Raw genomic sequence first — 22,293 nt, forward strand, 5'->3', positions numbered from 1 at the left:
GGGGACAGAGTCTGAACAGGGACCCGTACACAGAGGGTCCCAGGTAGACCCTGGCTTTCCAGGCAAAGGCCGTGAGGCACAGGGGCCTGGTGCTTTCCGGGAGAGTGAGATGCTGTGCACAAGGCAAGTTGGCTGGGGACAGTGAGATGGAAGCTGGGCCTGGAGAGTCTGGCGGGAGCCCACCTGTGGATGGCCCTGTATGCCATACTAGGCATACTTTCTCTTGAAGGCCACAGGACACCCTGGTCAACTCTGCAGGACAGGAGACAAAGACACTCTGCAGAGGCCGCCAGTGTGTGTCCAGAAGCTCCAGGACTGGCAGTTGCCCTCAGCCCCCCTCCTGGGAGCAGAGCTAGCCCAAAAACTCCATCCGCTGGTCCAGGGAACCCCCCAGGTGCAGCCATGTCCTTCCCTAACTCATCAGATTGAGTCCCCCATCAGTGACAGAGGGTCTGTCTGTGCAAAGGCTCAGAAACAAACACATGGCACCAAGAACCTAGGAATCTTCAGGAAAAGTTGCCAGCTCTTCCCAAACAGCCTGCCGCAGCCAGGAGGCTGGCTCTAGCCCAGCAAGGAGTGAGGGGGTGTGGGGTCCCCCACAGGAGGAGCAGGGGCTGGCAGGCATGGCAGAGCAGAGCTGGGAACAGCTGGGGGAGGGCACTGGGTCCTGGCTCCCCAGCTAGGGCCCATTCCTGGTTGGGGAAGGGTGGGGCTGCTCCAACCCACACATTCCAGCTGCGGCCGCACCCTTCCAGCCTGTTCTCACCTGTTCCCACGATTTCCCAGGCTGCCCTGGGCCGGGCTCTCAGGGCCAACTCCCAGAGTCCTTCCAGGGTTCGGAATCCAACTACAGGGACCCTGGTCCAAACATCCAGAAGCCCACTTCCACTGGGACAACTGCCTCCCCCCAGCATATACACACGAATGCACACATGCAAGCAGAGACATATACACACACACACACACACTGAACTAGCCTCAACCCCAGGACGCCAGGACACGGAGCAGGGCCTTCAAGGAGCTGAGGCACTTCCTTCCACTGCAAACAGCATCACCTCCCAGGACAAGGTGCTACCTTCCTGCCACAAGGCCCTGGACAGGGGAGGGGGGATGGCAGCCAAAGTCCCTAGAGGGTCCCCAGGAACAAGGTCACCCCAGAATGCCAGCCCTAGGGCTCAGTGAAAGGAAGGCTGGGGAGGAGGATGCTGAGGGTCCCTGCCCCAGCCTGACACAGCCCAGGCCAGTCCTGCCCCCACTGCTCAGTGATGGGCAAGCTGGGGCGGGGGGCTGCACCCACTCTGCTACCCCTCTCCCCTGACTCAGGCCCCCTGGCTGCCTGGAGCTCAGGTGCTGCCCCTCACAGGTGCAGCGTCAACATCTCGGCTCATCCCTCAGTCTCTCTCCCACAGCCCTGGTGTCACCCTTCCTGACCTTCCAGGCAGGACGGGATTCCCACGCCCACCCTGGGCCCAGGGCTGGGGCCGTTTGTTCCCACCAAGTGCTGGGAAGTGATTTCTGCAGCCCCAGCAGCCCAGGGCCCGCCCAAGAAACAGCCCTGCCCTGCCTGCTGCAGGGGCATGACGAGGACCAGCCCCGGCCCACGGGCTAAGCTCAAAACTGCTGAGGCTACAGAACAGGGTGAGGGGAGGCAAGGGCACCCTGCACCCATTCTACCGCAGACCTCAGAGGAAGGGGTGAACAGTGGGCAGGGTCCCCAAATCCCAGACTTGAGGGTACCTCCCCCTCCCCCAGCTGGGAGCCTGGCCTGAGCCACAGAGGCTGATGGGGAAGCTGTAGAGCTGCCATGGGCTGGGCTGGGGGTCCCCCAGTGGGGAAGGGGTGGGGTCTCAGCACAGCCCGTCTCAGTCCCAAAGCACTTCCTCAGTCTCCAGGTCACGTTCCCTCCACCAAGAGCCCAGGGGCCTTGGCAGGGCAGGGGCTTCTGTCCTCCTTTTACAGGAGAGGAAACTGAGGCCCCAGAGAGAGCAAGTGGACTGTGGGCAGAATTCCACCACAAGTGAGTAGTGGGGATGACCTGGACTGACACCCACGTAGGTCCCTCCCAGTCCCTGTGTCAATGCAGAAAGCCAGGGGTTGGGGGGTGGGGGAAGCAGGCCAGGGCCCACGGGCACAGGGCCCCACTCAGAGCCTCTGCCCCAGGACCCCACCCAGCACCCAGAGCTCCAGCTGGTGAGGATAAAGCCCTCCCTGAGAGACTGGGGGCAATGAGCAGGATGTGCCCCCTGAGGTTTCCCGGGCTTTGGGAGACGCTTGCCACCCCCAGCTCTCAGAACACCCTTCAGACTTCCACCAGAATTTGCTGAAAAGGAGCAAGTCCCGAACTACAGACTATCGTAAGCCTCAGCCTCCAGCTCCCTGAGTGCAGGGACCAAGGAGGGGCATGAGTAGGGGGTGAACAGGGGCACCCCAAATGCCCAGCCCATCGTGGGGCTGGGGCTCCAGCAGCCTGAAACCCCCACCAAGCAAGGACGTGCAAGGCAAGCACTTCCCACACCCCATCCCAGGCAGCTGCCAGGCCCCGTCCTTACAAGGCAGTGGCGCTGAGCTGGCTGGGGCAAGCGGGGGTCTGGGCGGGGCGCAGCACACCTGGCTTGGCCAAGCCCGGACGCACCCGCTTGTGAGGAATGTGGACGCCGCCCGGGCTGGCCTGGGAAAGCTGCCACCCCCTGGCTCCCGCCCGGCCCTGACTCAGCCTGGGTGGGCCGGGAAGCTGCAGCCTCAGCAGGACCAGTCTCTCCGCCCCACCCTCCCCATTGGCACCCAGGGATTGAAGCCTGTGACAGGGTGTGAGAGAGGGGCCACGGGCTGGGTCAGCGCCCACCGGGCCTCAGGACTTGGGGGCACAGCAGGGACACTGCTGGACTTGCCCTTCTCCTGCACAGCACGGGGTCTGCCCACAGCAGGTTCCCCCAAATGTCAGGATAGTGGGTGCTCCAAACACAGCGGTCTGTCCCATAGGACCTGAGCCCTCTAGCACAGGCCTCGTCCCTTCTCTGAGCCTCAGTTTCCTCATCTGTCAGAGGGGGCCGTGATGGCTCCTCCCGCAGTGCAGGACTCAAGTGGCGAGGAAGCGGCTGCTCAGCCTGCAAGCACTTGACAAGCAGTGGGAAATCAATGACAGCTTTGACCTGGCCTGGTGACTTTGGGAGGGAGGAGAAACGGAAAGACCCTCAGGTTCCTCCCCTCCCCAAGTCGCAGTGCCATCTGCCAAGCCCCAGGAGGCCCGGGCGATCCCGTGGGTCCTCTGTCTGTCCTCCAGCATGGATATCCCAGACTCCCCAGGACAGGGGCTACGTCTCCCTCCTCAGACTAGGAGCTCCCCGAAGGCTGGGGCCATGTTCCTCCCTCAGACAGAGGGCTTCCCAGGGACCGAGACGCCCCATCTTCCTTTCTCTGTCTCCCCACAATCCCAAGCCCTGGGCCAAGGAGACCAAAAGCCAGTGAGGGTCAGAAAAACTGTCCTTCCCTCCACAGTGCCACCCCCGCTTCCCCAGGCCTTGACATCCCTGCTGCTCACCCACCCAGCCAGTCCGCAGACCTGATGCTGGCGCTGACCCTGGGGGCTGGCGAACCTCCCATGCGTCCCCTGCTGTCCCCAGGCAGGACAGAGGGCCCCCTCCTGCCCTCCCTTCCCTGAACCCTCCCCACAGCTGGCCAGCCCGAGAGGGCTCTCTTCCTGGGACCCACACTTCTCTGCTGTGATTCAGGCACAGTGCCTCTCGCCGGCCGTCTCCTCTCCAGCCCCACCAAGACCAGAGGGGCTGGGAGCCGGGGCTGGGGTTGGGGGCCACACAGTCAAAGGGTGCTGGGACAACAGCTGGCTGGCCTGAGCTTAGGAAGGGAGAGGACAGATCCCCAGGCCCACGGGGCCCTGCTGCCCCCTGCCCAGCTGCTCTCACTTGCAGCCAGGCTTCTCCTCAGCCGCCAGGGGTGCAGGCCCAGGTTGGGGTGTGGCGTTGGCAGGACAAACAGTCTCCAGTGTTGGGTGTTGCGCCTCGGTTACCAAGGAGGGAGGCTGGGGCTGGCTCCCTGCCGTGTTTGCGCCCCAGGCTGATTGAGTGGGTGCGGAGGGAAGGTGGAGGATTTGCGGTGTGGAGCTCGGGCTTCCCACTCCCAGGGCCTGCAGGCAGGGAGAGCCAGCTGGGACTCGCAGCTCCCGAGCCGATTCAGACTTGCTCCCGCCCTCCCTTTGGCTCTGGGACACACCGGGCCAGGCTGAGTCTGCTGGGGGCAGGGCGGGCTCTCCTGCAGCTCAGATGGGGGCCTGGGGCCTGGGACCCCAACAAGGCAGCCACTGCTATGTCCTGACCCCCAGGACTGACCATACCACAGCCTGGCTCAGGCCACTCGGGAGAGGTTCCCAGGACACCAGCTCAAGTTACTGCCCCTCTCTGGGCCTCAGTTTCCCCATCAGTAAAGTGTCCCTGAGGAGCCTCCCTAGTTCTCTTCCCCCCATTGTGAGCTGAGAGGTGGAACAGCTGGGCTATGGTGGGGAACTGTGGCTGGCTGGGGACCCCTGGCCATGAGGGCTCCTTACACATCCCCACAGGCCCACTGCCCGGCCCGGGGCTGCCACCCATGAGATCCAAGGGATGGCTGAGTGCAGGAGCCCAGGGCTGTGGCCAGGAAGGGTGCTGGAGGGGAGGGGGCCTCCCTCCCTGCTGGTCCTGAGGGTGGGGGCTACTCTTTCCCCCTCCCCCAGCACTGGCCGAGCAATAGCCAAAAGACTCCCGGCCTGACCCCTGGTGACTTCTCACCAGGTCCCTGTCACGGCCTCAGCCCCTGCCTCTCAGACAAAAGCCAGCCTTCATTCATTAGACCATTTATTAAGCACCACCTGTGTGCCTGGCTCTGTGCTGGAGGCTGGGGAGGCAGGACCGGGGCCCTGACCCCACATCAGGGACACACAGCCCAGTGCAGGAGGCCATGGGCAGCACCATGGGGCCCCCACGAAGACAGGACAGGGAAGGCTTCCAGGACATGGAGAAGCTGGGTCTTGGGGGAGGGGGCTGGCAGGGGAAGAAAGGGAGAGGATTCAAGGATGTGGACAGCCATGCCACAAAAACCCCAATCAGTATGGGCATTTGCAAGTGGGGGCATGGAGGTGAGGCCAAGGGACAGGCATACAGGCAAGGTGCTGGTCTTTAAGGTCCTTGTCACCAGGCTGAGACACAGAATGGGGGTGATCGCAGGGGGAGGGGAAGGACCCGGCCCCGGGTGGGAGGGACCCAGCTCCCCACAAGCAGACACTGTCTCTGGCCCTGACCAAGCCTCTGGACACCCCTGGAAGCTCCAAGCCCTCGGCCTCTGCTTTGGATAAACACATGAGCTCATGGCAATCCAGTCCAGACCTGTCCTCTGAGGCCTCAGATAGGCAAAGCCAGAGGGAGGAGGCCTGTCCTTGCAGCTGCGCCAGCCACGGGGCCGCTCCGGGGGCCGAGCTGACGGGGCACAGAGGGTCCTGGGCAGGCATGGCCCCCTGGCTGGAGGGAAGCCAGCAGGCCACAGACTCAAATGCCTGCAGGGTCAAGCCCCCGGGGAGTGGACAGCAGGGAGGGCTGGGCCCCGGGGGAATGGAAGTCCCCTCCCCAGCAGCCATCCCAGGCTGCTGCCCACAAATGTGGGGGTCCCAAAGCCGCCTCACCTCCTCATGTTGCACTCAGGAAGCCAGACTCTGGATTTGCTGGGAAGCTGCCTAAGCTTTAAAATGTAGGTGCTGATTGCAAAATAACCCCCATGCAGGTCAAACAGCAGGGACAGGAGAGAGCCTCGGAGCTAGGGGCCTGAGGGACCATTGAACCCCATGGCCCCCTAGACAAGAGGGTAAACTGAGGCCCAGAGGGGGAATGGGCCTGCAGACAGTTAGGATCAAGTCAGGCCAAAACCCAGGCCCCTGACTCTCCTGTGCTCTCCGCAGCATCCTGTCCACCTCCCGAGGGATCCCCTGGAACAGTAGCACAGACCGGGCACCCCCCCGTCACTGCCCCCACCGTGCAGACCCCAGCCCAGCTGACGGGGGCTGCGTGGCCCCTCACTCACCATCCTCCCCCCAGCAAGCCTTTGCTCCCTACACTTCTGGGTCCCAAGGTCTCCCATAGTCTCCAACTTGTCTGACCTCACAGCTGCCAGAATTGTTTTCCCACTCTACAGAAAAGGGAAACTGAGGCCAGAGAGGCCAGGCCATTGCCCAAAGCCCTTTGACGACAAGTTCCAGATGGTAGGGAGGGGCTCTGTGGTGCTTTGATGCCCCTGTAACTCGGGAGGTGGGGAGGCCCGACGCACAGGGCAGAGAACAGGGGTGAGTCAGGCGCAGGACCGGGCAGGCTCAGAGCAGCCCCAGCACAGGGCAAGTCCAGAGCAGCCAGACCTCAGCCTCCCCAGCCCGAGTCTGAAGGGGCCTCAGCAAAGGCCCAGGTGGCCTCAGGGTCAGGGGCGAACTCACAGGCAACAGGAGGTGCCCACCTGGGCTAGAGGGAGCAGCAGCGAGAGGCCAGGGGCTGAGGACCCAGATGTGGGCAGTCCCCCACACCCACACCCACGCCCATGCCCACCCAGGGACCCCTGAGTCACACCCCTCTCCCCTGGCACCCTCTGCTGTCCCATCCCTTAGCCCTCTTCTAGCCCTGGACCGCAGCCAGGTGTTTCAGTGCTGGCCTTCTTGGGGGCTGGGTCGTAAGGAGAAACACTCCCTCAGGTTGTTTGGTACCCCAGGGCCTGTAGGGGGAAGACAGGATGAAGTCTAGCCAAAACTCAGGCCCCTGACTCACCTGAGCTCTCCACGGCACCCCTACCCACCTCCCAAGGGAACCCCTGGAACAGCAGCACCCACCAGTCCCACCCCGTCGCTGCCCCGACCCGCCCCACCCCATGCAGACCCCAGCCCAGCTGAACGGGGGCTGCGCGGCCCTCTCTCACCATCCCCCCTCCCCAGCAGGACTTTGCTCCCCAGGAGTCATCCATGTCTTCAGCATCTGTTCTGTGCCCGGTCCCATGTCAGGGGACACGGGATGAAGAGGACGTGAGCTTGCCCTCAGGGAGCCCAGTGAAGAGGAGGGCAAGTGAAACCAAAAATTACACGAGTGGAGCAGCCAGGGCCTTGAGAGCTGCGAAGGGCGGGCAGGAGGGAGAGAAGCAGCCAGGAAGGTCTCCTCACAGTGGAGTACGCAGAGGACTCTTCCCGAAATTTAAAGCGGATCTTTTTTCAACTTTTTGTTCATATACAGAAAAAAGCACCTATAATCCCTGTACAAGTGAACAAACTTTCACAGTGAACACACCGTATAACCGCACCCAGATCACAAAACAATCAGCCTCCCAGAGCCCCTGGTGCCCCTTCCAGGCACTAAGCCCCGGGGGACCATTACTTCTGGCAGCACAGATTCGCACAACCTGCTTTCGTGCTTTCTATAACTGCACTCATATAATATGGCTTCCTTTACGTCTTCTTGCTCAGCATTACGTCTGCAAGGTTCTCTCACTGCTGTAGAGAATCCTTCTGTGTGAACAGCACGTCCCAGGCAGGGGAACTCGGGGAGCCCGGCCCCAGCCTTGCTCCCAGAGCAAGTGTCCAGAGCTTGGAGGACCTAGCAGGTACACCCCTCACCCAAAAAGTGTCATCGCTTAACCCCAGACCTGCTCCCTGGATGGGCATCAGTGAGGGGCCAGGTCTAGGTGTGCAGCCCAAGGCATCCCCAACACTCCCAGCCCTCTGTCCTGTCCACTCTTTCCCCAAATCCAGCCCGCTCCCCAAATCCAGCCTGCTCTCCAAATCCAGCCCGCTCCTGCTCACGTAAGAGAGAAGAGGAAAAGAACCAGATAGATATGCTAATCGCATGCAAATGATATGCAGATGAACCCAGACTCTCTGAGTCAACTTGGACAGTGGCCAGAGTGAGTGGGGAGACAGATCTCAGGACTCCAAGTGGATAGACAAACCCCCGCCCCTCACCCCCCCAGCCAGCTGACCTCACTCCTCCCACCAGCTCCTAAGATACACAGCCCCGCTCCCGGAAGCTCTGGCCTCCTGCTCTTCCCTTCATCTACTAATTCAATTAGATTCCCTGGGGGCTGCAGGGTGGAGGCCCTGAGGTGGCTCAGCCCCTGCCCTCCAGGAGCTCACAGTCTGGGAGGGAAGAGGACACAATGCAGCCACCAGTCCCCAGTAAGAGACGGCCTCAGGACAGCGCTTCTCAGCCTTGAAATTACTAGGGGGCTTGGGGACTCAGGACTTCTGGGCGTAGCCTGAGACTCTGCATTTCTGGCCAGCTCCCAGGGCATGCGGACGCTGCTGGGCCCAGGCCATACCGTGAGCAGCCAGGAGGGCAGGAGCTGTGTGCACAAGGCCCCTGGGAACATGAAGGAGCGGGGGAGGCAGACAGGAGAGGGATGCCCTGGGAACCAGCAGGCCAGGATCAGATTGCAGCTCTGCCCCTGACTCACGGTCCTGAGCTGGCAGGTGCCGGATGATAACACTGTCCCCGTCTCACCAGGTTCTCAAGGCTTTGTAGTGACACAGAACTTGTCAAGCACCTCCGTGGAGCCTGGCACATTGCAAGCTCTGAATAATTGGGAGACATGTTGTTTTAAAGCCAAGGCTGACTAGGAAAGGGCACGAGGAAAGCTTTTGGGGTGAAGGAAATGTTCTGTATCTTGATTGTGGTGATGGTCCCATACATTTGTCAAAACTCATGAACTCTGTACTTAAAATAGGTAAATATCTCAATACCTCAATAAAGTTGAATTTTTACAAAGAGACCAATGAGACGGAGCCTTGGAGGAGGAAAAGGACAGGGGTGTCATTAGGAGGAGGGAACTGCCAAGGTAGAGACCTGGAGGTGTGAAAATGCAGCCAGATGCCAGGAGGAGAGGAGACAGGGGCCAACACTGGAAGGAGAGTGCCCTGCTGCACTCTCAGGGGGTGGAGACAGGGGCCCATGGAGCCACAGAGCGGGGCTGCGTGGGCCCCTGTCTCCGCCCCCAGATGGCTGACACCAGCTAGCACTCTGTGAGCGCCTAGCATACGCCAGGCCCCGGTTTGGGACTTCATCTAGATCAGGGGTCCCCCTGCCCAAGGGCTAAGAATGCTTGTTACCTTTTTAAGTAGTTTTTTTTTTTTTTAAGTAAAAAAAAGAGCAATATTTCATGACACTTGAAAGTTGTATGAAACTCAAATTTCCACACCCACAAATAAAGACTTATGGGAACACGGCCACACGCATTTGTCCTGGGTTGTTTCCACTTCTAGGACACAGTTGAGTATTTGCAACAGAGACCATATGGCCAGCAAAACCTAAAATATTTACCTTCTGGCCCAATACAAAGAAAGTTTACCTATAAAGTAGAGGTTAAGACCGCACTGCACAAATGAGCAGGAACGAGGGTGCCACGCAGTCTTCCTCCCCTGCTGCGCCTTGGACCCACCCTACTCCTGGCCGGGCTGCTCCGGCTGCCTCGTCCAGCCGGTAAAACCCACCGAACTCACCTGCGCACCAGGTGGAGCAGCCGCGCCCCCTGCCGGCAGTCGGCGGCTGGCAGGCGCGCGCTGAGCCCCGACTCTTAGCTTCTGCCGTCACCTGCTGGCCTTCTCCGGAAACGCAGCCGGGAGCCCAGGACGGGTGGGGCCCGAGAGAGAGGGCAGGGCCGGTGCAGCCCGGGGTGGCAGTGGCCGAGACCAACGCGCAAACCATTCCAGGCAGGGATGGAAGCCTCAAGCTCGTGTCCACCGAAAACGTTTCCCCTCGTCCCTGTTCGTGATTTGATGGGGGAGAACACACGTGACAGTGCCTGGCCGGGTGCCAGGCACGTGTTAGATGCTGAACCAATGCTTGTTGACTGTGGCCCTGAGTCTCTAATTCCTGGAGAGTTGAGCAAAGAACGTCAGCTGTAGCCAGAGGGTGACGGGAGGGAACTTGCAGGTCTGCTGACCCCGGTCCCCCTGCCCGGGCATTTGGCTTTGCACGCTTCCTTCATTCTTTCTTGCCTTCATTCATCATTCACTCATTTTTCCAACAAAATTCTTAAGCACGGAGTGAGGCACAGCCCTGGCCTGCTGGACGCTGGAGAGATGCCAGAGAACAAGGCAATGCCAACCCGGCTGCACGGAGCTGACAGTCTAGAGGGAGAGGCTGTCACCCAATACTGTCAGGAAGGCACGACCAGGCACATCTAGGGGAGCAGAGAAGCCCAAATGAGCAGCACACAGGCCACCTGACCTTGTTAGGAGTGAGGGAAGGCCTTGAGCAGCCTGAAGAATGGTGAGTTGGCCAGACAAAGAGGGAGTGTGCACGTGCAAAGGCCCAGAGGCAAGCAGTATGCCAGCAAGTTGCTGAAAGAAGGACGGAGAGGCAAGAACACAGAGGGGGCAAGACAAGGCCGGAGAGAGAAGGAGCCTGTGCCAGACAGAACCTCCAGCACTGGGGGAATGCCCCCGGCTCAGCAGGGAGCCACTGCCAAGTGTGGGGAGAGACACGGCACTTGTTGTCCTTGGACTCCTCCATTCTATGACTGGGCAACTCTGATTACTGGAAAGTTCTTCCTCATTCTGAGATGAAATCAGCTGCCCTGTAACCTCCCCTTTCCACAGGCTCCTGTCCTGGTGGAGTCGCCTCCTTGACCCCAGGGCAGGCCCTCATGCCATCGCAGCCTCACTGGCTGCTCCCTGGCAGAGGCAGTCTCACCGGGCAGGTGGGAGGGCACTCTGGAACCAGGCTCTGGGGGCAAATCCCAGCTCATCCCCTTACTGAATGTGTGGCCTTGGGCAGGTGACTTAACCTCTCTGAACCGATTCTCTCCTCTGCTAAAAAAGCATAACCCTGCTCACCCCAGGGTTGGTGCACGTGAGAGGGATGGTAGTGGGAAGTGCTCAACCCCTCCTCGGTGCTCCCCCAGCAGCCTGAGCTGGCCTCTGTCACCTGGATCACGTGACCCGGGTGTTGGTTATCAGGGCATGCTCCTGGCTTGCCACTTTACTCCCAGTACAGCGCTTGACACGAGCGGGGGTGCTTAGCAGTGTTAACTGAATGCATGATTGCTGGGGTGATTACAGGCAAACCCACGGTTGCCACTCGGGACACAGGCCAGCAATTACAAACGGCGACACGTCCCCAAATTAACCAGCATCGCATCCCCAGCGACCGCGCGCGCGGAGGCCTGCAGTTCGGGAAGACACGAGCTCGGACCGGAGCTGCCGGAGACCCAGGGCGGCCGGCGCGCTCGCGGCGCCCTCTGCTGGCCGGGCCCACGGCCGCGGGGAGGGAGGCTGAACCGCGCACCCCCTCTCCCAGGGATGACCCTCCTCGGACATCTTCGTCCTTCCTCTCTCCTCTCTCCTGCTCCCTCATCGAGCACATTTCAGGCATCCCTACGTCCCCACCATCCCTCCCCTGTTCTCTTGGTGGGTCTCAGGGTAAAGTTAGAATCGTCAGATGGGATTTTAATTATTAATGTTAGTATGAGTATTATGGCGGCTCCCACGGCCTGGACACTTGTGTTTGCCGGCCGTGTCACCCCACGACCTTCCACCCCCCAGGCAGCGCGCCCCTCCCTCTCCGGTGAGCGCGGCCACGGGTGTGGAGGAGCTCCCTCCGGGTCACAGGCCAGACTCTTAAGGAACATGACGTTTTTTTTCCTGCCTGGATGGGGCTTGTCCTGCCTCGATAAGGATGGACAAGTGGGCCTGGAGACGGAGGCAGGACCTTCTGGGGCCCCAGGGACCCCACCTTCTCCCTCTTCTCGGTCACACATAATCGCAGAAAGAGAGAGAAGGTGGGGAACGGCAGATGTCAGCGCGACCATCCATCATCGCGCCTTCGGGAAACCGGCAAGGGCCCGCGGAGGAGGACGGGGAGCGGAATCTTCACGGGCTGGAGCCAGGAGCTGGGCTCTGTGACGGCCCTTTCGTGGTACACAGACGACACTCACCCAAGGCCGCAGTGCAGACCCGGCGTCCAAACCTGCCGACTCCCTGCCCAGTGCTCCGTCCATCCACCCGGGTCTCTCTCGGAAACGGGACCTCAGAGTGGGCCTTGGTGAGGAGGGGGAAGGAGACACACGCAGACACACTACAAGCCGCCAGCCCGCACCCCCACCCCAGACCTAACGCCCCCAGCCCTAGAGAGAGGCCCCTCCTCCACACACCCGGAGGGGACCGGGTTACCTCTTAGGGCTGCGGCCTCTGGGAAGGCGGGAGGAACTAGAGGCCTCGTCTGTCCCGAAGCGCGGTCTATGCTGCCATCTTGTGGCCACTGCAGGAAATGTGCCTATTCTGTGGCTCCGCGTTTGGCCTGAAATTCGAAGTAACACTTGGCTTGAAGGAAAGTGGGCGCTGTGCTGCGACTATCGGGGGATATAGAAAAGAACGCAGCACAGCTCAGCCCGTGTCCGGCAGGGTGGCCTCCAAATGACATGATCCAAAACTCAAGTCAGCACCAGACACCCACCAGAATAGAAGATCATGCACCAGGTTCCAGAAGACGGAGGGGGCGTGCCCGTAGAGCATACTCAGGAAAGGCTTCGGCTGCGGGTGATGCTGACGCCGGGCCTGACTTGGGGCAAGCAAAGATGCAGGAGGGCCCTCCAGGTAGAGGGGCCAGCCTAAGCAACGGCATGGAGGCGCAAAAACAGCGTTCTAAGGAATCCAGTTTGTCCCGAGCCTCCGTCACATGTAAAGCAGAGAAGGAAAGGTCATTCGGGAGCCTCGCGGGCAAGTCTGAACCCAGTCCAGGGAGTTTGTACGTAAATCTTACGCAATGGGGAGCCGGCAAAGGTCTTTGAGCAAGGGCGCAGCTTGACCAGGCATCTCTTCAAGAAGCAGCACCATAGCTGGAGGGGAGTGGACAGGGCAAATGGGAGACGTTTCGGGGAGAGGGAGAAGGTGCTGAGGAAAGAGAACAGAGGGAGGACAAGCAGTCTGATGGTGGCGCTACCCGCAGGGCTGGACAAGCCAGGGCCAAGCAGGAGACCCGGCCCTGGCTGGAGTCGCTATCAGGACATCCTGGGGAAGACGTCCTTCGGCCACTGGAAATAAACTATTAAAGTGGAAGCAAGAGCAATTGCTCACGTGTGTACAGACTTTGTCGTAAATAAAGCGCTTTAACTCACACACGCCTTTGACTTGTATTTACTGAGCCCGGACTCTGTGCCAGGCCCTGTGCTGGCTGGTTTGGGATACAGCAGTAAGTCGTGTTAGATGGCAGTGGGGGAGACAGACATTACGTAACAGCCCTAATAAGTAAATGACATGGCGTACTAGAAGGTACTATGGGAAAAAGGAGCGGTAACACAGGGAAAGGGGTAAGAGGCCTGGGCAGGGCCACCATTTAAAATCGGGTCAGGAAAGGCCTTGGGACAGAGGGGGCATTTAAGCAGAACCTTGAGATGGACCCGTAGCAGGACGTGCACCCCAAAATCCACTACTTTCCTGTGGTGATTATTTTGAGCTGTAGGCACTTGAAAAACAGCAAATGCGGGGAGAGGCTTTCTCTAAATTCCTCTTTTCTGCCTAAAGACAGGTTCTCCAGGAGGAACTCAGCTGTCATAAACCCCCTCCCGGGAGGGGGCCTCATCACCCACGAAGACTGACTCATCACGGGAGAGGAGAGTGGAAGTGACACCACAGCCAAACTTTGTCACAACCGTCACACCTCCCAGCTGTGCTTTCCTGAAAGTCATTTACTGTCCCCTAGGAGGCCTTTCTTTCCCCCTCCCTTTCCCTCTTATGGTGGATTTAAGCCTGAATTCTAAGCCGCCTCGAGGAGTCCCTCATTTGTCCTGAGTGTCCCCATGTTTCCATGAGGTATACATGTTAATAAACTTCTGTTTTTCTTTCTCTTGTCAATCTGTCTTTGATTGCAGCGGTCTCAGCTAAAAACTTAGAAGGGCAGAGGGAAAATTACGTTTTCCTTGCCTACAAAACTTTGGGAAAGAAAGCCATGCGAATATCTGGGGAGAAGCGTCCAGACCCCAAAGTGGGAGCATTTCTGGCATGTTCTAGGCCCAGCAAGACAGCTGGTGTGGCTGGATTAGAGGTGAAGGATAGAGGAACAGAGGTGAGCTCAGAGAGGTAACGGATTCATCACGGAGGCCTCACAGAACACAGTGGAGACCGGCTTTCACCTTTGAGCAGAGGAGTGCCATGATGTGACTTACATTTCAATGCACTCCCTCGGCTGCTGTGTAGGGACCAGACGCCAGGGAGCTGGAGCCAAAGCCAGGAGACCCATCGCGGGCTATTGCAATAATCCAGGCCAGAGATGACGGTGGCTCGGACCTGGGTGGGAGCCAAGGAGGGGTGAGCCGTGGTCAGACTCTGGCTATATCGTGCAGAGAGACCCCTGGGGTTTCTAACCAATTGGATGTGGGGTGGAAGAGAAGAGAAGCGTCAAATGTTCTGTCTCCAGGGGATGGAGCTGCCATCAGCTGTGATGGGAAGGCTGAGGATGGGACAGTTTGGGCAGGGAGGGGACATTAGGGGCCCAGTCTAGGGCATGCTAAATTTGGGATGTTTCTTAAACACGTTGTTAACTTCATTCAACACACTTGGTATCTGTGTGTGTTTTATTGTGGCAAAATACACATACATAAAATTCACCATGTTAACCTTTTTTTTTTTTTAAAGATTTTATTTTTTCCTTTTTCTCCCCAAAGCCCCCCAGTACATGGTTGTATATTCTTCGTTGTGGGTCCTTCTAGTTGTGGCATGTGGGACGCTGCCTCAGCGTGGTTTGATGAGCAGTGCCATGTTCGCGCCCAGGATTCGAACCAACGAAACACTGGGCCGCCTGCAGCGGAGCACGTGAACTTAACCACTCGGCCACGGGGCCAGCCCCCCACAGTAACCATTTTTAAGTGTATAGTTCAAGTATATTCACATCGTTGTGCAACCATCACCACCACCCATGTCCTGAACTTTGCCCCAGAGATGTTTCTGCTTCCCTAGGCCACTGTGATTCTGACACCCGCTCCAGAGACAGACCTGGAAATAGAAACCCGTGAGAACTAAACTGAACCGAGGTGCAAATTTAGGAGCTATCTTCATAGACCTGGTGGGGAATGAATTTGCCACAGAAGAAAAGAATGAGAGACCCAAGAGAGCAGGAAGCAGAAGTTTGGGACCATGGAGGAGTTCAGAGAAAGAAGGGGAGCCAGCAGAGAAGGCAAAGGGAGAGGTGCCCATTGATACAGCCAGTAGTTCCCAGGCCAGGTCCTCCATCAGGCAGCTATGTGAGCCAGTCACATCTTACTAGAGCTCTGTGAACTTGGGCTGGTTACTTGCCCTTTCTGAGCCTCCATCTCTACTAGAAAATGATGATAATAAAAGTACCTGCCTCGTTGGGTTAATGTGACAATTACATATGATGAATGAGGATTTGTGAGGCCGACAGACGATCACGGAAGCCCAGGGAGAAAAGAGTATGAGAAGTCACTGGGAGAGAGGAGTAAGGACCTCCCTTTCCCGGGCTGCTGGAGGGAATGTGAACCAATTTGTCTCTGCAGGGCAGTTTGGCAAACACCTTAAAGATACACTTACCTGTTGACTCAGAAAATCCACTTAGAGGAATTTATCCTAAGAAATACTGAGAGACGTGCAAAACTGGGGGCCAACCTGCTTTAACTATACTCAGTTAGTTGTCTGTTTGCACAAGTAGTTAACGCATTACCAAAACCCACTCCACAGATAACGTCTCTGACACTTGGGTCACCATGGTAATGAGTGACTAAGTTTTTCAGGAACTGAGAGTTGACTCCTTGTGCAGTGCAGGCTGGTTAAGACCACTGACTCATCCACTGGGCCTGCGTGGATGACTGACAGGTGACCCTTTGACGTCAAGGAGCCAAAAACTCCACCCTCAGATCATGGTAACACCGCCATTTTATGAACGGGTCCTATGAAGAGCTGTGAAGTCTGACTACGCTTGCGCAGATCGTCAATTACCTCACTTCTCCTCATCTCCAATCATCTGTTCCCACACTTCAGACCACCCCACCCCTTTATCCCATAAATATCCCTTATCCCCATTTTTCAGGGAAGTGGGTTTGAGATTGGTTCTCCCATCTCCACGCTTGGCTGCCTTGTGAATAAACCTCTCTCTGCTGCAAACTCCTCGTCTCAGTAACTGGCATGACTGTGCATCAGGCAAAATGATCCTGGTTCAGTATCACTTACGTGTTGAATTATCCACAAGGATATTCATTCAGTGCTGTTGACGAGAACAGAAGATTGGAGCTGATTTAGATGCCCAACAAAAGGAGACTGGTTACGTTGTTTATGCTACATCAAGACAAAGGACAATTAGGTAGCCATTAAAAACGCGGTTGTAGAATTCTGTTTATCAGCACAGTAAGAGGCTCGAGACATACGTTTGTCACTCTTTTATTATAGAAATTTTAAAGCATGCATCAAAGTAGAAAAAATGATATAATAGACCCCCAGGCACCCATCACCCCAAAGTCAACAATTATGAACTCATGGATAGTCTCAATCTATCACCCCACCCCCTCCTCCCTCCTCCTACATATTGTTTTCAAACAAAGGCCAAGCATCACAGCATTTTATCCATACATATTTCACTATGTGGCTAGCAGAGAAGAACTTTTCTTCTTTAGCATAACCACATCTAATTATCACAACTAAAATAATTAATAATAATTCCTTAATAAAAGAAAGTTGTTTCTCAACTCACAACCTTCTGACACCAAATGTGTGGGTTTTCCACACCAACCAGTTCTGACACGAACTACCCCAAAGTTAGCACAAACCCCACAGGTTAAGGGCTCAGTCCCACAAGACTTGCCCCCACTTCAGACATCAGTCACAAGTCATGGGTCCCCAGGTTACCCACAGATCTGTCCAACTTGGCTGCAAATCAAGAGTTCCCACAACCCCTCCTCGGGCTTGGTCATTTGCTATCACGGCTCACAGAACTCAGAGAAGCACTTTACTTAGTATTACCAGTTAGTTCATTCTAAAGGATGTGATAAAGGATACAGGTGAGCAGTGAGATGACGAGGTACACAGTACAAGTTCTGGAAGGGTCCTAAGCTCAGGAGCTTCTGTCCCCGTGGAGGTGAGATGCACCACTCTCCCAGCAGACAAATGTGTTCACCAACGAGCACGCTCCCCTGAACCCCACTGTTTAAAGTTTTTATGAAGGTTCCATTATGTAGGTGTGGCTGATTAAATCACTGGCAGCTGGCGACTGACTCGATCTCCATCCTCTCTCCTCTCCCCGAGGAGGTCAGGGGGTGGGATGGCAAGTTCCAATCCTCTAACACACGGTTTGTTTCCTTAGCAACCGGCCCCCATCCTGAAGCTACCGAGGGGCTCCCAGCCGCCAGCCATCTCATTAGCATACAGAAGACACCGTCACTCCAGAGATTCCAAGAGTCTTAGAAGCTCTTGTGTCAGGAACGAGGGTCTAAGACCAAACATTATAGAATAAAAGATGCTCCTAGCACCTCTGTCACTCAGGAAATTACAAGGATTTTAGAGGCTCTGTGCCAGGAACTGGGGGCAGAGACCACATATATTTCTTATTATATCACAATATCACACTTAATATAATCAAATATCTGGGCAGTGTTTAAATTTCAAAATCTTTTATAAATGATAATTGTTATTTTTTTTTAATTCAAGATTCACACAAAGTCCACACAAAGTAATTAGTTGTATGTATCTTACGTCTTTCAAACTACAGGTACCGCTTCCCTCTGTTTTCTTTCCCCTTCCAATTTATTTGTTGTAGAAAAGATCATTGGTCTTGTAGAGGTTCCAGTCTGGACTTGGCTGACTGCATTCCCATGGTGTAATTTAACATGTTCCTCTGTCCTCTGTATTGTCTGAAACCTGCTAGTGAGACCTAAAGTCTTGGCCAGATTCAGGGTTTCCTCCTCTTTCTCAGCAGGGGCAATTCATGTGTGGTGCTGGAGAGATGTGTTGTTTGTCTTTTGGTGACTTCAGTAGCCATTGATGATCAATGCCCGGATCCATTCATTGATTAGGGGTTGCAAAATGGTGATATTCTAAGTGTATCATTCCTTTTTTTTTTTTTTAATTTTTTTGGTGAGGAAAATTGGCCCTGAGCTAACAGCTCTTGCCAATCTTGCTCTTTTTGCTTGAGAAAGATTGCCCCTGAGCTAACATCTGTGCCAGTCTCCCCCAGTTTGTACGTGGGATGGCACAGGATGGCTTGAGGAGCGGTGCGCAGGGGAACTAAACCTGCAAACCCTGGGAGGCTGAAGCAGAGCAAGCAAACTTAACCACTACACCACCGGGCAGGCCCCTGGCTCATTCCTTCTTCATTCATTACCTGGAATATTTCTATAAAGAGAACCATGCCCCTCCCCAATACACACACACCTACAATTTGGTTCCACTGAGGCAAGTTCTTACAGGAAAGGTAAGGAAATAATTTCCTTTTATTTACCAGTTTTCAGTGTAAGGAGATGATTCTCTAGCATCCCGGAAAGACGACTAGTAAGGATTTTTTAAATTGTTATAAACTTGTGAATTCAAACGTATTTGATATAAGCATCTTTGATGTGTTTCAACCCATTGCAGTTATTACCCCTGTGATTATGTAAGATATTTACAGGAGTCCACTCTTATCTGCAGTTTCACTTTCCATGGTTTCAGTTATTCCTGGTCAACCACAGTCTAAAAATATTAAATAAAAGATTCCAGAAATAAACAACTCATAAGCTTTAAATTGTGCCGAATTCTGAGTAGCCTGGTTAAATCTCGCTCCTTCCTGTCTGGAACGTGAGTCATCCCTCCGTCCAGTGTACCCGCACTGTAACTGCTGCCTGCCCACGGTTGTCAGATCAGCTGTTGGGGCAGCGCAGCGCTTGTGCTCAGGTGACCTTTGTTTTACTTAATGATGGCCCCAAAGTGCAACAGTAGTGATGCTGGCAATTCAGATGTGCCAAAGAGGAAGTGCTTCCTGTAAGTGAAAAGCTGAAAGCTCTTGTCTTAATAAGGAAAGGGAAAAAAAAAAATCCATGCTGGGGCCAGCCCCGTGGCCGAGTGGTTAAGTTCACGAGCTCTGCTTTGGCGGCCCAGGGTTTTGCTGGTTCGGATCCCAGGCATAGACATGGCACCGCTCATCAGGCTATGCTGAGGCGGCATCCCACATGCCACAACCAGAAGGACCTACAGCTAGAATATACGACTACCTACTGAGGGGCTTTGAGGAGAAGAAGGAAAAAAAAGAAGACTGGTAACAGATGTTACCTCAGGGACAATCTTTAAAAAGAAAATCTATGTTGAGATAGCTCAGATCTATGATAACTTTTATTACAGTATATTGTTATAATTGTTCTATTTTATTATTAGTTATTGTTGTTAATCTCTCACTGTGCCTAATTTATAAATCAAACTTTATAACAGATATATCTGTAAAGGAAAAAACATAGTATGTATAGAATTCAGTACTATCCATGGTTACAAGCATCCACTGGGGGTCTTGGAAGGTATCCCCCACAGATACAGGGGGACTACTGTGCATGGTTCCAAAATCAAATCTGCAAAACAAGCCAAAGTCAAGAAAATTCAGTTTTTATCCCTGTCCTCTCCACCCTGTCTCCTCCTTCCCCTTACAGGTACCTTGTTGTTTTAGACTAAACACACACACACACACACACACACACACACACACACACACACATATATATATCCCTTTTCTTATATAACAGGAGCATACTCCATTCTCTATTACATGACAAAAAGCAAGTCATGCACCAGTTTGTAGCATTTGATCCCAAACAAAATACACTGTTTAAGTGTGCAGTAATAGTAAAAACATTTTGATGTCTCTAACCGCGTCTCTGCATCTCTGCTCCAGGGGTCCTACAAGCTGGCAGATCCCTTGTTGGCCCAGTGGAGATGGATCTGAAACTGAGGGTAAAGGACTCAAAATTTCCCTGGGTCAGGGTGAAACTGCCTTGTACCCACAAGGTTAACATGGGAAACAAAATAACCAAAGTTTCTGAGCTTGCCTTGCAGAACAGCAGGAGGACCACTGCTAAAAGAGGAACTTCCAGACGGCTCTCCCGCCTGACTCAGCATCTTGCAGGCACACTGAGAAGCTAAAATGACTGCTTGTAGATGTTAGACATCACAGACTAAAACTCCACCCCACGCAACACAAAGAACAGACAGTCACGCCTGTGCAGAGGACTCTTAGAACTGAAGCCCCCAAGGCCACATGCTACCCCTCCTCTACCTAAAACCCCCAAATAAAAACCCTTGCTTGTAGCTTTTTGGGGAGTTCCAGATTACAGCATTAGCTGCCCATTCTCCTTGCTCAGCACTTTGCAATAAAATTTCTACTTTCTCCCACTGCACCCAGTGTCATAGATTGGCTTGCTGCATGACAGGTGACCAAACTCGCTTCGGTTGAACACCAAATTTGGCGACCACGAAGGGACACAGTCCCAAGTGGACGTCTCATGTGTGGCACACCGGCCTCTGGCAGAGAGGCCTCTCTTGGAGGCTGTCCTGCAGCCCCCTGAGCCCTTTGTCTCAGGGACAGCCCCAAGCAACTGGCTGCTCAGCATACACGACTGGCCCACAGCACTATTGCTTTTGGTGGTGGAAGAAACTAGGTTCGGGCCTCGGGGAGACTTGATAAGTAGTGGGCAGTTTTTTGCTTTTATCTTTGCACCGACCTTTTCCAACAGCAGCGACTGGAAATAATGGGTCCTCAGAGTGCTATTACACCAGCCAGCCCTCTGGGCTCCATTTCTTTTGGTTTGCAATGGATGTCCTTTTGTTGAGTTTCCTTGTTAACTGACTGAAATCTTATTTTTCCTTTCGTTTGTTTGCCTCTGTTTCAAGGGTTTTATTCCAGGTACCTGGAGTTTGTTTGGGGGGGGGAGGGTGCGGAGCTCGATTTGTTGAAAGGACTAGAAATTTTTCGCTCACAGAGGAACCCTTTGGCCCCATTTATTTTGATGTGTGTGTCTGTGTGTGTGCACACATGGGAGTGTGTATGTGTGGTGCCACAATGGGAAGCTCAGATTCAGTTCCCAGGGGCAGCCCTCTAGGTTGCATATTTGCAAAATCGGGATGTTTTCAGTTATAAACCTATGAAAAAGAAAAAGATGAAACTTAATCAAATTTGGGGTCTCAGCTTCCTCTCGTGATCTTAGAGATGCTAATGAAAACAAGTCAATAAAACAACAAGAAGAAGCTGAGAAAAAGAACAAAGGGATTCTTCTCAAAAAGTTGGAAATTTTTAAAGGTTTTAAAAAAAACTAAGGTAAATAAGACAAATATTTAAAGGGGGAAAAACAAAGAGGAATCAGAGAAGGGAAGAGTCACAGGGCTCATCTCAGCAGGATAGAAATCTTTAGCTCGTTATTAAAAAGAAAAAGTGGAATAAAGGTTAAAATGTTTGAGCTAATGTTATATGAAGAGGTCATGTCGACTTTGCCTGAGGGTCTTTTGGGAACGGAGGTTGTGTCTAGCTGGGAATGCTTCCCCTACTCAGTATTATAAGACCAAGGCTTGCTAATGGACTTTTAATGGAAACTATCATTAGAGGTATAGGAGTTGGTAAAATTAAAATAAAATTTTGTAAAAAAAATTAGTATATTTAAATGGGCTTTATGGGAAATGATTTCATCTGTTTTGCCTGATGGTATTATAGATTATGTTGTGGGGATAAGCACTGTGTCTCACTGGGGACCGTTTCCCCTGCCTGATGTTGTAAGAGCATAGAAATCCAACCTGTGGGCAGTGTTAGTTAAACACGCTAAAGGGAAGCTAACTTTACAATGGCCATTCTGGGGAACCGCTGTCTCGGATAAGTCCACTTTAAGGGTCACCCTTAAGAGAGCGAAATCAAAACCTCTCGCAGTAGAATGCTTTCTTTGATTAATACGCAGAAGCTTCTAAAAGACAAAATGACTCCAAAAACTGCTCTAAAAAGGATCCTTACAGCAAAAAGAAAGGAATTGATACTAAACATCTTTGGCCATCTGAACAGGTTCATCTGCGAGAGCAACAGTTGGGATCCAACTCTTCCAGTTTTGTACCTGAGACACGGCTAAAACTTGGAAGATGTCTGTTTGTGTTTATCTGTATGTTTACATGTGCAAGGCTCTCTATGTATTTGTCTGCCTCTGAATGATATAATTTCTAAAGAACTCTATTAATCTGCTTGAAGTGCTCATATAAATTGTTTCTAAATGTAATAAAAACTAGCCCTGATGTCTTCAAGCTAACATGACATAAAATGAGCTTTGGTAAATAAGAGCTAGTTTAAATTTGTT

The 22,293-nt window shown here is 54.2% G+C and overlaps 1 protein-coding gene across 6 annotated transcripts in view; it reads right to left on the reverse strand.

The window, feature by feature from the left end:
* The window catches only part of LOC124246713 (keratin, type I cytoskeletal 42), a 32,559-nt gene extending 20,354 nt beyond the window's left edge, over nt 1-12,205 (reverse strand). The window contains exons 1-3 of one of the 6 annotated variants that reach the window (XM_046675171.1): nt 12,176-12,205; nt 11,941-12,043; nt 9,503-10,185 (exon numbers count right to left, since the gene is read on the reverse strand). In XM_046675171.1, coding sequence (XP_046531127.1) covers nt 9,503-9,707 — 205 coding nt within the window. In that variant the 5' untranslated portion in view covers nt 9,708-10,185; nt 11,941-12,043; nt 12,176-12,205. Of the gene's footprint in view, nt 1-9,502; nt 10,621-11,940; nt 12,084-12,175 lie in introns of those variants that run through there. The other 5 variants (XM_046675172.1, XM_046675178.1, XM_046675170.1 and 2 more) reach the window with 5 other exon arrangements.
* Between the last annotated feature and the right edge of the window lie 10,088 nt (nt 12,206-22,293).

Source organism: Equus quagga, chromosome 11 (assembly GCF_021613505.1).
Source record: "Equus quagga isolate Etosha38 chromosome 11, UCLA_HA_Equagga_1.0, whole genome shotgun sequence".
NCBI classification, from domain to species: domain Eukaryota; kingdom Metazoa; phylum Chordata; class Mammalia; order Perissodactyla; family Equidae; genus Equus; species Equus quagga.